This window comes from Meriones unguiculatus, chromosome 4 (assembly GCF_030254825.1).
Source record: "Meriones unguiculatus strain TT.TT164.6M chromosome 4, Bangor_MerUng_6.1, whole genome shotgun sequence".
Taxonomy (NCBI): Eukaryota; Metazoa; Chordata; class Mammalia; order Rodentia; family Muridae; genus Meriones; species Meriones unguiculatus.
Window position 1 is genome coordinate 102,454,160 of NC_083352.1, and position 12,822 is coordinate 102,466,981.

At 58.3% G+C, this 12,822-nt stretch overlaps 1 protein-coding gene across 1 annotated transcript in view; it reads left to right on the plus strand.

Annotated features, from left to right (window-relative positions):
- The window catches only part of Lama5 (laminin subunit alpha 5), a 47,971-nt gene that overhangs the window by 25,239 nt on the left and 9,910 nt on the right, over positions 1-12,822 (plus strand). The window contains exons 14-48 of the mRNA XM_021646337.2: positions 27-161; positions 249-383; positions 460-597; positions 1,063-1,115; positions 1,341-1,446; positions 1,541-1,593; positions 1,680-1,785; positions 1,995-2,094; positions 2,233-2,389; positions 2,530-2,668; positions 2,821-2,963; positions 3,041-3,147; positions 3,221-3,374; positions 3,665-3,825; positions 3,902-4,010; positions 4,427-4,524; positions 4,605-4,806; positions 4,956-5,082; positions 5,591-5,730; positions 6,166-6,281; positions 6,368-6,579; positions 6,970-7,174; positions 7,353-7,497; positions 7,669-7,809; positions 7,923-8,084; positions 8,270-8,371; positions 8,462-8,545; positions 9,751-9,981; positions 10,671-10,784; positions 10,932-11,059; positions 11,272-11,352; positions 11,449-11,663; positions 11,925-12,025; positions 12,229-12,409; positions 12,497-12,646. Coding sequence (XP_021502012.1) covers positions 27-161; positions 249-383; positions 460-597; positions 1,063-1,115; positions 1,341-1,446; positions 1,541-1,593; positions 1,680-1,785; positions 1,995-2,094; positions 2,233-2,389; positions 2,530-2,668; positions 2,821-2,963; positions 3,041-3,147; positions 3,221-3,374; positions 3,665-3,825; positions 3,902-4,010; positions 4,427-4,524; positions 4,605-4,806; positions 4,956-5,082; positions 5,591-5,730; positions 6,166-6,281; positions 6,368-6,579; positions 6,970-7,174; positions 7,353-7,497; positions 7,669-7,809; positions 7,923-8,084; positions 8,270-8,371; positions 8,462-8,545; positions 9,751-9,981; positions 10,671-10,784; positions 10,932-11,059; positions 11,272-11,352; positions 11,449-11,663; positions 11,925-12,025; positions 12,229-12,409; positions 12,497-12,646 — 4,731 coding nt within the window. The remainder of the gene's footprint in view (positions 1-26; positions 162-248; positions 384-459; positions 598-1,062; positions 1,116-1,340; positions 1,447-1,540; positions 1,594-1,679; positions 1,786-1,994; positions 2,095-2,232; positions 2,390-2,529; positions 2,669-2,820; positions 2,964-3,040; positions 3,148-3,220; positions 3,375-3,664; positions 3,826-3,901; positions 4,011-4,426; positions 4,525-4,604; positions 4,807-4,955; positions 5,083-5,590; positions 5,731-6,165; positions 6,282-6,367; positions 6,580-6,969; positions 7,175-7,352; positions 7,498-7,668; positions 7,810-7,922; positions 8,085-8,269; positions 8,372-8,461; positions 8,546-9,750; positions 9,982-10,670; positions 10,785-10,931; positions 11,060-11,271; positions 11,353-11,448; positions 11,664-11,924; positions 12,026-12,228; positions 12,410-12,496; positions 12,647-12,822) is intronic.

Below are 12,822 nucleotides of genomic sequence, written 5' to 3' on the forward strand. Positions count from 1 at the left end.
CTCCAGTAACACATCTCGCTCTGCAGTGTGTGGCTGTAGCCCTTCAGGGACGCTGCCTGAAGGCTGTGACGAGACTGGACGCTGCCGGTGCCGACCTGGGTTTGACGGCCCTCACTGTGACCGCTGCCTCCCGGGCTACCATGGTTACCCCGACTGTCGTGGTGAGCAAAGAATTAGGGCAAGAAGGAGTCAGGCCACCTCCATAGGAACAGGGTCTGACCCCCCACCCCCATGCTTTGTGTCCATAGCTTGTGCCTGTGACCCTCGGGGGGCCCTGGATCAACACTGCGGAGTGGGCGGGGCATGCCGCTGCCATCCCGGCTACACAGGCACCACTTGCCAGGAGTGCAGCCCTGGCTTCCACAGCTTCCCCAGCTGCATCCGTGAGTTTCCTGGGAGAGCGGAGGTGGGCTGCTGGCAGCTCTGTCTCGTACCCACACACTGACTTCACCCCCACAGCCTGCCACTGCTCTGCTGATGGTTCCTTGCATACCACCTGTGACCCCACAACCGGGCAGTGTAGCTGCCGGCCCCGAGTGACGGGGCTGCGCTGTGATGTGTGTGTGCCAGGTGCCTATAACTTCCCCTACTGTGAAGGTGAGCTGGGGCTGGGGTGGCAGAGGATGGCCCTGTTTGTGCGATCGGCCCACTTGTGTGCACCTCCAGGGACTGTGTTCTGGAACCGTGTCTGTGTGCTGTGGGTTTTTAAGCTTGTTCATACGCTGTGTTTACGTGTGATGTTTTCACGCACTGCGTGTGTCCTCGTGCCTTGTGCACGTTCAAGCAGCTGCTCATGTGATTGCTCTGTGTGCCTGTTACATGCATTCGTTTATGTGTGGTTGAGTGTTCATATGTATTGATGCATGTGTTTACATGCTGTGGCCGTTTGCAACATGGAGGAGGAACATGTGTGCCCTTGCCTTGGTAGCTGGAACAGGGAGGTCGTGTTTTCATACCTGTTCACAACCGTAGCAGGGACTTGAGTTCTATCTGGGGCTGGGAAGCCCTTGAACCTGGGGTCAGTCACTAAGGAGTGATTGAGGCTTGGTTGTCTCTCTATAGCTGGCTCTTGTCATCCTGCTGGTCTGGCCCCAGCCAATCCTGCCCTTCCTGAGGTAAGCACAGGATTGTCCATGGTGCAGGATTAGGCAGGGGACCCAGCCCAGGCTAAAAGTCTGAAGCCCAGGGAGACCCTATCTTCCTGCCTGCTGCTTAACCTCAGGGCCCATTCACTCCTTCTGCTGGTCCTTTATTTCCATCCCGGATGGCTGCCAAGCATGGGGCAAGGGCAGGTGAGGGGCTTTGTCCTTTTTCTGCCCCCTAGTCTTATCCTCTCCCAGGCACAGGCTCCCTGTACATGCCGGGCTCACGTGGAGGGGCCAAGCTGTGATCACTGTAAACCTGGGTACTGGGGGCTGAGCCCCAGCAACCCTGAAGGTTGCACACGTGAGTCTGCCCTAGAGGGATGGTTGGGGGCTTGAGGGGTAGGCCCCGGGCCGTCCTGTCCCCCGGGCCCTCAGTCCTGCTCTGCTCTCCCCAGGCTGCAGCTGTGACCCACGAGGCACATTGGGTGGAGTTACCGAGTGCCAGTTGGTGAGTCAGAATGTCAGGGTTGGGGTCTGGGAGTCAAGTGTGTTAGGATCGTACCCGACCAAGTCTCATTTCCTGTTCCTCCCCAGGGCAACGGGCAGTGTTTCTGCAAGGCCCATGTGTGTGGCCAGACCTGTGCAGCCTGCAAGGATGGCTTCTTTGGTCTGGATCATGCAGACTACTTTGGCTGCCGAAGTAAGCGCTCATACACTGGCCCCCAGACATCACTAATCCATCCCAGTTCCCTTGCCCCCGCCCCCAAGCAGACCCTAAAGGTCGATGTTAGTTTCTCTATTGAGGGTGGGTAGAGACCTGCCTATGGGGCCTAAACTGGAGGGTTGTGACAGGGCCCCTGAGGCCACTGAGGGCTCGGCAGCCTCTGACCCGATTCTTTCCCAACTCAGGCTGCCGGTGTGATGTTGGTGGTGCCTTAGGCCAGGGCTGCGAACCCAGGACAGGCGCCTGCAGGTGCCGCCCTAACACCCAGGGCCCCACCTGCAGCCAGTAAGTACCTTGCTGGGGCCGGGGTGGGGCCCAGGATGTTCTTGCCAGGAGCCTACGAGGTTCTCAGCTACCCTTTGGAAACCCGGGTGGCCGTGTAGGGCCAGTGCCTGTCCTACTCAGACACCTGTGCCATGGCAGGCCAGCGAAGGACCACTACCTGCCGGACCTACACCACATGCGGCTGGAGCTGGAGGAGGCGGCCACCCCCGAGGGCCACGCTGTACGCTTTGGCTTTAATCCTCTGGAGTTTGAGAACTTCAGCTGGAGAGGCTACGCACACATGACGGCTATCCAGGTAGACTGTGTTGTCCCCTCCCAGGGCTTGGTCCAGCTGGGTCCCCTGGGGTGGCCAGCAGAGCAAGCAACACATCAGGATCATGGGACCCAGCTCGGTGGGCCAGAGCAGTGACCCTGTTGTCCCACACCCCACCACAGCCCAGGATTGTGGCCAGGCTGAACGTGACCTCCCCCGACCTGTTTCGTCTGGTCTTCCGCTATGTCAACCGTGGACCGCAGAGTGTGAATGGGCGGGTCTCCGTTCATGAAGAGGGCAAGTTTTCTAGCTGTTCCAACTGTGAGTGGAGGCTGCTCGCCCATTCCCTTTCTACCCCGCGCTCCACCTCCCAACCGTGCCATGTTCATCCTGGCCTGCCACCCCGTGGGGGGTATACGTTGTGTGGGGGTGGCCCGAGGACTGAGCCCAGGCATCATGCCCTCCCCACCCAGGCACCGAGCAGAGCCAGCCAGTGGCCTTCCCACCCAGCACAGAGCCTGCCTTTGTCACTGTGCCCCAGAGGGGCTTTGGGGAACCCTTTGTGCTGAACCCTGGCATCTGGGCCTTGCTGGTGGAGGCTGAAGGTGTACTCTTGGTGAGACAAGGGCCACGACAGGGTGGGGGCAGCCCCCGGGCTCCAGAGCCTTCGTACTCACCTCTCGCCTCTCCCAGGACTACGTGGTCCTGCTGCCCAGCACCTACTATGAGGCGGCTCTCCTCCAGCATCGTGTGACTGAGGCCTGTACCTACCGCCCCTCGGCTCTGCAGTCCATAGAGAAGTAAGGGCCTGCAGGGTGATGGGGGCTGCATCCTGCGTGGACCTTCGCTGACCTCGGTCTCTCTGTTCTCCAGCTGCCTCCTCTATGCTCACCTACCCCTGGATGGCTTCCCTTCAGCGGCTGGAACTGACGCCCTCTGTCGCCGTGACAACAGTCTGCCAAGGCCTTGTCCCACAGAGCAGCTCAGCCCTTCACACCCACCGCTGGCGACCTGCGTTGGCAGTGATGTGGGTATCTGAGGACCTTGGACTGGAGGAGGTGCCTGTCTCAGTGGCAGAGTGGGTGCAAGGCGAGGTTGTGAGGTGACGGAGCTGGCATGCATGGTCCAGAGTCGCTGCTGCTGTCCCCAGTGGACACTGGCTGTGAAGAGAAACTCACCCAGCTTTTCTGCTCCCTCCATGACCTGGATCAGCCCTCTCCTTTTGCTTGGAGATGCCCTGGGCACCAAGACCTAGCTATAGGCAGCTGTAGGGAGGACGAGGACCGTGGGCCTCTGCTCACCCCTGCCCTCCCCCAGGTGGACATCCAGCTTGAGATGGCAGTGCCTCGGCCAGGCCGATATGCTCTGGTGGTGGAGTATGTCAGTGAGGATTCACACCAGGAGGTGGGTGTGGCTGTGCACACCCCTCAGAGGGGCCCCCAGCAAGGGATGCTCAACCTCCACCCCTGCCCATACAGGTGAGCTTAGAACCGGAAATCGCTGGTGGGAGGACCCCACCCAGGGCTTTCTATCTACAGTCTGTCCCTCCCACAGCTCCCTGTGCCGGGGTCCAGCTCGGGATAGCCAGCATCATGTGGCCACCTTTCACCTGGACTCCGAGGCCAGCATCCGGCTCACTGCCGAGCAGGCCAACTTCTTCCTGGTAAAGCCCCTTGAGCCCTTGCCCCGAGGCATGTGCGTCCAGAATATTTTACGTATGTACGAAAGAGGACAGAGACTGCGGGTCCCAGGAGCTCCTGTGGTGTAGTTTGTCCCTGCTTACTACTGTTTGCCTGGGATGGGGCCTGTGCAGACCTGGACCTGTTCTTGGCCTCTGAGCTGAGGGAGCCTAAGATAGAGAGGGATGGGCGGAGCAGATCGGGGTACCATGAGGGTTGGAGAACAAGCCCTAGACTCCATCACCAGTTCTGCACCCAAGTCTGGGCTCCAGGCAGAGGACAGGAGTGGCTCTAAGTCTAGCTAGGCTCTGGGCTCCTGGGATCTAAACTGTGTGACCTGCCCTCCTTACCCCACCTCAGCTGCCCAGGGAATAGCAATGTATTGCCCTTCTGCCCACAGCACAGCGTCACCCTGGTGCCTGTGGAGGAGTTCAGCACAGAGTTTGTGGAGCCCCGAGTCTATTGTGTGAGCAGCCATGGCACCTTCAACCCCGGCAGGTAGTGGTGCTGGGAGTAGTTGGGGTGGAAAGCAGGGACCTGTTGGCCAGGAGAGCGTACTCACTCACCGCGCTTCCCAGTTCTTCCTGCCTGCCCTCCCGATTTCCGAAGCCCCCGCAGCCCATCATCCTTAAGGACTGCCAGGTCTTGCCGCTGCCTCCCGACCTGCCTCTGACCCAGTCACAGGAGCTCACACCAGGTGCACCCCCAGCTGGACCACAACCTCGGCCCCCAACCGCTGTGGACCCCAACGCAGAGCCCACCTTGCTGCGCCACCCACAGGTGAGGGCCGAGGTCACACAGAAGCCCTCATAGGAATGGGCGTGAGGTGGAGCAGAGCTCTGGGTCCTGCCGCCCCATGACAGATGCCTAGACAGCAGTGTGACGAGCTGTTCCTCACTCTGGCCACTCACCGGAGACTTTTCCTGCAGGGCACTGTGGTCTTCACCACCCAGGTGCCCACCCTGGGCCGCTATGCCTTCCTGCTGCACAGCTACCAGCCAGTGTACCCAACCTTCCCTGTGGAGGTCCTCATCAACGGTGGCCGCGTCTGGCAGGGTAAGCAGTGGGGTGTACCATGGAGACAAGGAAGGGAACATAACCTGAGTGCTGTCAGTTTTCAAACTGAGCGCTCTATGGCCACCGTGAGGGGCAGCCCTGCCCCATCTCCCCCCGTTCTCAGAAGTCTTACCCTAACACCTGTTCCCTGGATTAGGGCTCTTCATTTCTGTCAGGACTGGTGAGACAAATGTTTATTTATAAGATTCTTGGCGGGGGCCCAGTCACTTATACAAGGGGTAGATCATGTATGGCTACGGACCTGGTCACTCGTCCGTCGGGGTGATTGTGTGTGGCTATGCATAATTCACAAAGAGCGAGGTCTGCTCTCAAAGGCTGTGATGGGCTCTCTGCCTGTGACGCGCCATCACGTGCAGTTCTTAGCACGAGGCCTGCCCTGCCTGTGTCCCCTCACGTCTCTAACTGCCCCACAGCCAGGACTGAGCAGCCACATAGCTAGAGTGGTCAGTATTGGAGGCCTGACCTTCCCGTTTTGACCCCCTGCCAGGCCACGCCAATGCCAGCTTCTGCCCACATGGTTATGGCTGCCGTACCCTGGTGTTGTGCGAGGGTCAGACTATGCTGGATGTCACAGACAACGAGCTCACCGTGACCGTGCGTGTGCCGGAAGGCCGGTGGCTCTGGCTGGTGAGGCCTAGGGCTGGCGTCCCACGTGCCGAGTGGTCTTCCTGTTAAGCCTGTCGAGTATCTGTGGGTCTCAGCTGGAATGTATCACCTGTTTGTCAGGGTATACCCCCCGCCACAGGTGCATCCTATGAGGCTCTGGAGGGTCCCTGAGAGCCGAGCCACTAAGCCCACTGGTGGAGGGACCTCCCCAGAGGAGGTGGAGCCTGGGTAACAGGAAAGAGCAGGACATGAGCAACACTAGCTGCATGGCTGCTTGTTTCTTCACTGTCCCCAGCCTGAGACCCACTTGCTTCTTGAGTAGCCTAAGAGCCTGACTAGGACTGCCATGCCCTGGCCTTAGCCAGCTGAGGGGGCTCCCCATTACCTGTTCCTGCCAGCAGGTTCTATCTGCCCTCCCCCACACAGGCCCAAAGGTGACTAGGTCTCGCCCCTTAGGACTACATACTCATCGTCCCTGAGGATGTTTATAGCTCCAGTTACCTCCATGAGGAGCCCCTGGACAAATCCTACGACTTCATCAGCCATTGTGCCACCAATGGCTACCACATCAGGTGGGCGGATGTGGGTTGGGGCAGAACAGGGTCTGGGCACAGGGGGTCAGGCCAGGAGCCAGCCTCACCATTGCTCCTTACTGCAGCCCCAGCAGCTCATCTCTGTTCTGCCGGAATGCCGCCACCTCCCTGTCTCTCTACTACAATAATGGGGCCCTACCTTGTGGCTGCCACGAGGTGGGTGCCATAAGCCCCACGTGTGAACCCTTCGGGGGCCAGTGTCCCTGCCGGGGCCGCGTCATTGGCCGTGACTGCTCCCGCTGTGCCACCGGCTACTGGGGCTTCCCCAACTGCAGGCGTGAGTACCCAGTGCTCAGGAATCAAAACCACTGTGCTGCATTCCTGGGGGATGGGGTGCTCCAGGACCCAGGGCGTGTGTAGTAGAGGGGACATTCTAGAGCCTAGCTGACTAGCCCTGTCGCTTTAGACATGCACCTCAGACATCTTCCAGCCCGGCGGAAGTACTCTTGCTTCGTGGGCCCGTAAGAGGTTCTAGGTAGCAGCGGGTGCCCAGCAGCCCCTGACAATGCCACAATGGTTGTTCGTGTCAAGGAGCTATGTGAAGCACCGGAGCCTGGAAAGGGTGGGGCTAGAGTGGTGTCCCTACCTTCCCTGTCACGTCCTTCTGGGCTGCACCTGGGGTCCTGAATGAGGCAGAAGGGCCAACCCATGATCTTCACCCCAACAGCCTGTGACTGTGGTGCCCGCCTGTGCGATGAGCTCACAGGTCAGTGTATCTGTCCACCTCGCACCGTCCCCCCCGACTGCCTGGCCTGCCAGCCCCAGAGCTTTGGCTGCCATCCCCTGGTTGGCTGTGAGGAGTGTAACTGCTCAGGGCCTGGTGTCCAGGAGCTGACGGACCCCACCTGTGACATGGACAGCGGCCAGTGCAAGTGAGTCTGGACCGCATCCCATGGTCTCGTGGGACCTTGGGTCAGGGGGAGCACTCCCCTCACTCACCTCACAACCTGCCCCTCTGCATCTCAGAAGGCAGCTCTTTGGCCGAGATCCTATGGGCTCTGGATGACCCAGGGCTAGAGGAGCACTCATCTAGCCTTTCTCCACACACAGATGCCGACCCAACGTAGCTGGGCGTCGCTGTGACACCTGTGCCCCAGGCTTCTATGGTTATCCCAGCTGTCATCCCTGTGACTGCCATGAGGCAGGCACCATGGCTAGCATATGTGACCCCCTCACAGGCCAGTGCCATTGCAAGGTGAGCAGGGGCTTGGTCCAGACACTGTCTTAGGCCCCTTTCATGCACCGTTGTCCTCAGCAGCCTTCCTGGGCAGGTGGGGCTTCCTGGAAGCTTTTGGGGACAAGGTGTAAAACTAGCATCTGGTTCTCAACGGGTAGCCGGCTGACCTTCATTGTCCCTTGCCCTTAGGAGAACGTACAGGGCTCAAGGTGTGACCAGTGCCGCCTGGGGACCTTCTCCTTGGACGCTGCTAACCCCAAGGGCTGTACCCGCTGCTTCTGTTTCGGGGCCACTGAGCGCTGTGGGAGCTCTAACCATGCCCGCCATGAGGTATCCTGCCCTAGCCTGGGACTGAGATGGAAACCGCCAGAGGGGCCTGGAATGCGGAGCGGGGCCGTGCTTCCACTCTGTGTGACCTGTGTCTGTGTGTCTGTGCTTAACAGTTTGTGGACATGGAGGGCTGGGTACTCTTGAGCAGTGACCGCCAGGTGGTACCTCACGAGTATCGGCCCGAGATGGAGCTGCTGCACGCGGGTCTGCGCCTTGTGGCTGACACGTTTCCAGAGCTGTACTGGCAAGCCCCGCCCTCCTACCTGGGAGACAGGGTAAGCAGGGCCATTTGGTTTGAGGGCAGGAAGTGCCCTGGAGTACTGGGGAAGAGTGGGTGACAAGGAGGTTACACCCAGGGACCTTGCAGCTGCATTGTAAAGGGAGCCTGGGGTGTGCCCCGGTGAGGGCACTGTAAGGAATGGATGTGGAAAGAGGGAGTCCATTCCCACTGTGCTCATAGGTGTCCTCCTACGGCGGGACCCTTCACTATGAGCTGCACTCGGAGACCCAGCGTGGCGACGTCTTCGTTCCCTATGAGAGCCGGCCGGACGTGGTGCTGCAGGTATGGTTGAGGGGGGCTAGTGTGGCCAGCTGTGACAGTGAGCCAGCCTAGATGCCAGCCCTCACCCGGCCCCCCGTGTTTGGCTTGCAGGGCAACCAAATGAGCATCGCCTTCCTGGAGCTGGCGTACCCTCCCCCTGGCCACATTCACCGGGTACAGCTGCAGTTGGTAGAGGTGAGCAGAACCAGCCTGGTCCCCAGGACAGGCCCAGAAGAGCCATAGTCACTGTATTCACTGATCGCCACAATGGACCACAGCCAGTGTTAGAAGAGGCCAGAGGCTGGTGGGCTTCCTTTCTGATCCTCCAGGAGAGGGTCATCTCTGGTTGTGAAACCCCCAAACACAGTGTGTGAGGCCCCTGGGGCTCCTCAGCCATCTGGGAGCTGCCCGTCTGTCTCAGACTTGGTCTCCCTTGCTTTTTAGATAGCTTCACTCTAAACACATCAAGAGCCGCCTCCATACCCCTGCAAGCGTGTTACACTTATGTGTGGAATCAGAACAGCTTGCAACAGTTAGTCCTCTTCCACCGTGCGGGTCCTGGGGCTTGAACTCGGCTTGTCAGCTTGAGGGCAAGCTTCATTACTCGTTACTTGCTGAGCTGTCTCATTGGCCTTGTGACTTTCTTTTTCTAAAAAATGTCCTTTGAGGGGCTGGAGAGATGGCACAGTGGTTAAAAGCACTTGGCTGTTCTTCCAGAGGTCCTGAGTTCAATTCCTAGCACTCACATGGTAGCTCACAGCTATCTGTAATGGAACCCAATGCACTACTCTGGTGTGTATATGCAGACAAAGTAACAATATAAATGAAATACATAAATCTTTAAAAAAAAAAAAACAAAACTCCTTTTAAAATGTCCTTTGATCAACAGATTCTTGATAGTCACAAGTTCACCAAGTTTTTGTTTTTTTTTAATATATATATAATGTATACAGTGTTCTGCAGGTACACCTGCAGGCCAGAAGACGGCACCAGATCTCATTATAGATGGTTGTGAGCCACCATGTGGTTGCTGGGAATTGAACTCAAGACCTTTGGAAGAACAGCCAGTGCTCTTAACCTCTGAACCACCTCTCCAGCCCATTCACCAAGTTTTAAGTTCTCACATTTGTTCAGTTTTTGTGTCTTGTTTGTGAAAATATTTGTCTCTGATATCAGAAAAGACCCATTTATGTTTTCGTCTAGAAACTCTTTTCTTTGCATATTTAAATTCTTGGAGCTGACTTTGTGTGGTGTGACTTAGGAGCCCAGCTTCTCCTTTCACCATTGGTGACCGCTGGGGTCCCCTACCCCCAAGATCTGTCCTCTCTGTGAGGGTCTGTCTGTTTTGCAGTTGGTGCCAGGTGCCCCACCACAGCTGAGGTTTTATCTCGGCCCCACAGGGGAACTTCCGGCACTTGGAGACTCACAACCCAGTGTCCCGAGAAGAACTTATGATGGTGCTGGCTGGCCTGGAGCAGCTGCAGATCCGAGCGCTCTTCTCCCAGACCTCTGCCACAGTCTCCTTGCGTAGAGTGGTGCTAGAGGTGGCTAGTGAGGCTGGCAGGGGCCCTCCAGCCAGTAACGTCGAACTGTGCATGTGCCCTGCCAACTACCGTGGAGACTCATGCCAGGTAAAGTGGTAAGGACGGGTGCTTGGCCATGAAGGTGCCCACCATAGGCCCTGAGCATGCTGTGCCAGCCTCTGGTCCCTACTCTCATCTCTGTCCAGCGTGTTTTCTTCTCTGCTACCCTGACAGCCTTCTTACTTGTTCAGTTAGCTGCTCCATCGTCAACCTGTTGCCCCGCCATTCATCACTGCCTGCCTCTCCACTGCTCACCCAGCACCCCCAACACAGCCATCATCCCTGGTCCACGCTGATTTCCAGCTGTCACCCTCTCCTCCCTCACCTGTGTCCATCTGCCTGTGGCTCTGAGTAGGCTAGCATGATCATGATACCTGGGGAAGGTTTGTGACTGACCACCACTAGAAAAAGATGTTTGGGGTAGAAAGAAGGCAGCTCTGGTCACCAGCCTCACAGCCTGGTCGTTCCCGAGCCATGGTATCTGTGTGTGGCACTGTGTCCACAGGTCTGGAGGCCCAGCAGCTAGGCATGGCCAGCAGTTCCGGCATCCAGCTCCCTCTGATCCTGGGTGTGCTGTTCCTGCAGCCCCTGCTAGAGCATGAAGGTCCTCAGAGGCTGACGTGTGACCTACCGATCTGGTCCACTCAGCCTTGGGGCTGGCATCACAGTTTTTTGTTTGTTTAAAAGTTTTATTTTTATTTTTTTCAATCACTAATGCCCTACCTGTCTTCCCCCAGGAATGTGCCCCTGGCTATTACCGGGACACCAAAGGTCTTTTCCTGGGCCGATGTGTCCCCTGTCACTGCCATGGCCATTCGGACCAATGCCTTCCTGGCTCTGGCACCTGTGTGGTAAGTACTCTGAGGAGACCAAGGAAGACCCCAGGACCTGTGGTTTCAGATAAGCTGAGGCCCCAGACCCAGGGTAGAGTACCTGGAGTCGGGGGTGAGGTGGGGATGTGTTTCTGCTTTCAGCACTGACTTCCCACTGTACCCCAGGGCTGCCAGCACAATACAGAAGGGGACCAGTGTGAGCGCTGCAGGGCTGGCTTCGTGAGCAGTGATCCCAATGACCCTGCAGCTCCCTGTGTGAGCTGCCCTTGCCCCTTAGCAGTACCTTCCAACAAGTAAGTAGCCCCTGGTTCCTCTGCAGCCCCTGAGCAGCCGGGGTAGGCCCATTAGGGGGGAACTCTAGCTCCAGGTGCCAGCCCTGATGGAGTGGGTGGGAACTCAAGCACTGGGTACCATCCCTGATGGGGGCTGATGGGAAGCCCAGCCCTGGTGCCAGCCCTGATGGAGAGGTGCTGGTGTGTAGCAACTGCTTGTCTCATCCTCACAGCTTTGCAGATGGTTGCATCATAAGAAACGGCCGAACCCAGTGCCTCTGCAGACCAGGCTATGCTGGGGCCTCCTGTGAACGGTAATTAGGCAGGGTTCATTTGTACAGACTCCAGGGTACCCTGAGGGGGTCCACCAGATCCTGACTGCCTCCTCTCTCCTGGTCACCCATCCTTAGGTGTGCTCCTGGCTTTTTTGGAAACCCTCTGGTGCTGGGAAGCTCCTGTCAGCCCTGTGACTGCAGTGGCAATGGAGACCCCAACATGATCTTCAGTGACTGCGACCCGCTGACAGGCGCCTGTCGAGGCTGCCTCCGTCACACCACTGGGCCCCACTGTGAGAGCTGCGCCCCTGGCTTCTATGGCAATGCTTTGTTGCCTGGCAACTGCACCAGTAAGCACTGGGTGGTGGGAAGAGATGCCGGTGTGACCCTGGCCTCTTCCCTGCACAGTCACCAGCGTCATGGTCAGACCCTGTCCTTGCCTTTAGGGTAGGGCTTGCAGGGAAGAGAACCAAACTGGACCCGTGAGGTTGTGACTATGGGGTATAAGAGGCCTGGACCAAATAATGGGGAAAGCAGGAAGTAATGGGCTAGGCTTGGAAGGACTGGAGGGGGTGGGGCAGGGCAGATGTAATAGCCCTTCCTTTCTGCAGGGTGTGAGTGTTCCCCATGTGGGACAGAAGCTTGTGATCCTCAGAGTGGGCGCTGCCTGTGCAAGGCAGGTGTGACTGGACCACACTGTGACCGCTGTCTGGTAGGGCTGGGAATAGACCCGAGGATGGGGCAGGCTAGAGGGAGGGAACAGGCCTGTGGAGGAGGTGTAATGAGGGAGAATCCTATGCAGGAATGGGCTAGGGAGAATTCTGGCTGGACCTGAGGAGCCTGAGATAGCCCAGGTTTCCAGGGCTGGCCAAGGGTGCTGTTGCTGGCTAGGCTGTGACTACGAGTTTATCACAGGAAGGACACTTCGGCTTTGAGCAATGCCAGGGCTGCCAGCCTTGTGCCTGTGGACCAGCTGCCAAGGGCTCTGAGTGCCACCCTCAGAGCGGTCAGTGTCACTGCCAGCCAGGGACCACAGGACCCCAGTGCCGAGAGTGTGCCCCTGGCTACTGGGGCCTCCCGGAGAAGGGCTGCAGGCGTGAGTACAGGAGTGTGGGCAGGCTGGGTGGCGAGGCGGGCATCCTTGAACACCTACGGTCACATCTACCTACCTCTGTTTCTGCAGGCTGCCAGTGTCCACGAGGCCACTGCGACCCACACACAGGCCGCTGCACCTGTCCCCCAGGACTCAGTGGAGAGCGCTGTGACACCTGCAGCCAGCAGTACCAGGTGCCTGTGCCCGGCGGGCCTGGGGCCCATGGCATACACTGTGAAGGTGAGCTCTCACTCTTTCTTCATCCTTTCTTCTCTGCCTGGTATGTGGGGTTCCCAGGCCTGGCAGGACCTGTGTTCTTTCCCTGTAGTAAGTAACCTCAGCACCCCATAAGGACCTCACTGTCTGTCTCCATTTTCTGAGGGACTCCCACGACTCCATGCTGACCTGACATCTAC